The following is a 3,267-nucleotide window of genomic DNA, read 5'->3' as shown; positions in this document are numbered from 1 at the left end:
GTATCGGTTCCAGGCCCCGCAAGTCACTTTGGCTGGCTGGGGGCGGCAGCTTGGGCAGCAGCAGGTCCTCTCCCCCCAGGGAGCCCAGCAGTTTGGCAGTGAGTTCGGAGGGGGACACCATCTCCAGGCTGCAGAGGCTGGAGCACAGAGTCTCGGGGGAGAGGGTGTGCGAGGAGTCGCTCTCGGGCTCGCAGGAGCCGTGCCGCACACCCAGCTGGCACAGGTGGCCCTGCAGCAGGTCTCGCAGCAGCGCGCTGGCGGGCATCGTGCCTGTCAGCTCTGTGGGAAAGCAGAGTGTCTGGGTCAGTCCACAGCTGAGGGCGCCAGGGATGGCAGCTGCCCCCTGCCCTGTGCACTGCAAGCTGGGAGAAGTCCCGCGCTTGCTTTGCCCACAAATTGTTGCATGCGTGGCACTGGTAACCATCAAAGGAAAAGCAAAATGCTCTCTGGCAGCACGGAGGTGTTGCATTTAAGGGCTTCCCCATCCCTGGCTCAGGCACTGTTTGCCAGGGTGCACGGCAGGGGCACTGCCCTGTATGGGAGTGACCAGGCTGGGGAATGTGCCAGGTAGTGGGCATTCCGTTCCTTTGTCCCTCAGTGGTGGGGCACCCACACCAGCAGTGGGACAACTCACCCACTCCCCACAGCACTTACCGGTGGGCTGGGAGCTCTCTGTGGAGGGCATGAAGTCCTCGTCGTAGGACTCGTCATTGGAGTCATCCCCATCCACTGAGGACCAGGCTCGCAGCTTGGCCTCAGCAATGGCAAACTGCTCCGCCACACCTGGCACGGGACAGGCACGGGTCAAACACACACAGGGAGGTGCTCCCAAAACCCCACTGCCCTGGCACCTCTATGCCCACAGTGCCATGGCATGGATGGATGGATGGATGGATGGATGGATGGATGGATGGAAGGGGGCAACCCACCCCACTACCCCTGCCCTGGGCCGCAGTGGGGAGCAGCCCACCGGCCGTGCCCACGGTTCCTACCGGCAGCGAACCGCGCCTCCTGCTCGCCCTCGCTCAGGTGGCAGTAGGAGCTGAAGGCGCTCTCCAGGGCAGAAGGTGACTCCACTGGCTTACACCAGCCCTTCCACTCGATGAGGTGGGCAACACGGCCCTGTGCCATAGCCGTTGGCTTTGTCACGTGCTCCTTCACCACCTGCGAGATGCCTATGGGATGTACCCTGACGTCAGCAATGTCCTGGGGCACCCCAAGTCCCCATCACAGAGCCCATAACGCCGGGACCCAGCACTGCCCACCTCCAGTCCATGGGACCTGGCACCCCCATGTCCTCCTCTTGAGTGCCACCAGTAATGCCCTGGTTCCCCCAAAACTCCAGACAGGTGATACCCAGGGCCCCCTCAAGGGGCCCAGACTCCTCAGCTCAGGAGAGCCCCCTTTCCCAGCTGAGCCCCCGGGTGAGCAGTTACCGTGCAGCGAGGAGCGGGCCAGGGCAGCAATCTCCTGGATGGTCAGCGCGCGCCGTGACTTGGGCAGCATCTCGACAGTGTCCTCAACATTGACCTGCCAGAGCGAGCAGCGTGTCACAGCCCTGGCACCATTTCCCTCCTGGGAGCCCCATGCTGCAGGAGAGGGCTTGGCCCTGCTTGGTGCCCAGCCCGGGGGGCCTGGGGTGTTTGTGCACACACACATTACAGGCATGTGTGTGTGTGCAGAGGGGTGGTCACAGCAGGGCACACTCCCACAATGTCAGTGCACGCTGGCACTGTGTACACACCTGCACATGCTCGCTCAGGTAACCACACGTGCCCACACACACTGGCAGCCACTCAAACACAAACTGACCACAAACACACATCTGCACACTCACACCTGAACTCCACTGTACACACACGTGCACCTGCACGCTTGTGTGCTCTCACACGTGTCTATGCCCTGTGCTGGATGGTGTCACACACACATCTGTGCCCGCCCCAGCTTGTGCACACACACGTGCATGTGCAAGACCACCGCAGCCCGGCTCCCCAGCACCCTCTCCCTGGCAGCACACACCGTGCCAGGACATCCTGTTGTATGTCCCCATTGCCATCCCAGCCATGCCAGGCCCTGAGCCCATGGCCACGGGGGAAGCGATGTGGGATTTGGAGGCGCGCAACAAATTGCATTGCCATGGCAACGAGGCACCGTGGACTGATTTCTCCCAGGATACAGCCCGGCTCATGGCTGACGTCAGAGCAGCCCCGAGCCACCGCGAGCTGGCAGGGCCATGGCCAGGACGGGTGCCCCACCGTGGGGCACGGGCACACGGCCACCTCAGCCGGGCACGGCTGGGCTCGGGGTACCTGGAGGAAGTCCTGGCTGTCGAAGGAGGCCTGGCGCACCAGCCGGGGCAGCGGGCGGGCAACGCTCAGGGGTGACAGTGCCTTCACCTCCTTCCACTCCACACACAGCGTTGTGTCCACGGCCACTGCAGGAAGAGCCGAGGCCAACCTCAGCACCTCCATTTCCCCAGCAGCCCTCTCAGGCCCCTACCCACTGACCCTGTGGTGGCAGCTTCTTGTCCAGTCTGAGACCAGACACAACTCGTTGCTGCAGTGCTGGTGACTCACACCCGGGCAACTCTTCCGCCTGTGTCAGCGGTAATGCTCGTCCCCAGCCTGGCACTGGGGACCAGGCACCTGTCCCAGCTTGGCAGCTGCTCTGGGAGGGGTGGGGGCAGCTGGACCAGGCTGGACTGGGCCAGGTGCTGGGTGTGTGAAGGGAGGCAGCACTGGGCCACACTTGCAGGGGGCTGCTGCTCCTCCACTATCTCCAAAATCCCCCTCTCCAATTCCCTGCTGGGTCAGGAGGGGAAGGAGCAAGAAGGGTCAGTAAAAATACCTGCACCCATCTTTTGCCACAACAGCTTGACCTCCCAGCACTGGCACCTCAAATGGATGGGTGCCTACACCCTCAGACACTGACTCCCAAGAACTGGGGGCTCCTGTCAATGCAGTTGCCATGAAAGGCCAGTCCCAAAGGGGCCAAGATAGGGTATCTCTCAAGAGCCTCATTTCCCCTGCACTAAGATGGGCCTGGCTGGCATAAACCAGCTGTGAAGTGGGATACAGGGGAGCTCAAAAGTGCTGCCTCCCACCCACATCTGAGGGTACACCCTGGCTTCCTTGGGAAATTGCAGAGAGGATCGCCCCCACTCCCAGCTGTGGGCAGGGGCACCCAGTGGTGACATCCTAGCAACAACACCCCCAGGGCCCCTCCAGCATGTCTGCAACGCTCTGAACGCTGTCCTAGCCCCCATGA

General features: G+C 62.5%; 1 protein-coding gene across 1 annotated transcript in view; it reads right to left on the bottom strand.

Moving 5' to 3' along the window:
* FAM131A (family with sequence similarity 131 member A) overlaps positions 1-2,710 on the bottom strand; it is a 3,225-nt gene extending 515 nt beyond the window's left edge. The window contains exons 1-5 of the mRNA XM_005418989.3: positions 2,310-2,710; positions 1,437-1,530; positions 993-1,175; positions 655-783; positions 28-279 (exon numbers count right to left, since the gene is read on the bottom strand). Coding sequence (XP_005419046.2) covers positions 28-279; positions 655-783; positions 993-1,175; positions 1,437-1,530; positions 2,310-2,471 — 820 coding nt within the window. The 5' untranslated portion in view covers positions 2,472-2,710. The remainder of the gene's footprint in view (positions 1-27; positions 280-654; positions 784-992; positions 1,176-1,436; positions 1,531-2,309) is intronic.
* Positions 2,711-3,267: the final 557 nt, after the last annotated feature.

Source organism: Geospiza fortis, unplaced genomic scaffold, assembly GCF_000277835.1.
Source record: "Geospiza fortis unplaced genomic scaffold, GeoFor_1.0 scaffold172, whole genome shotgun sequence".
In the NCBI taxonomy this organism is placed as follows: domain Eukaryota; kingdom Metazoa; phylum Chordata; class Aves; order Passeriformes; family Thraupidae; genus Geospiza; species Geospiza fortis.
This window is presented reverse-complemented; position numbering and strand designations above follow the sequence as displayed.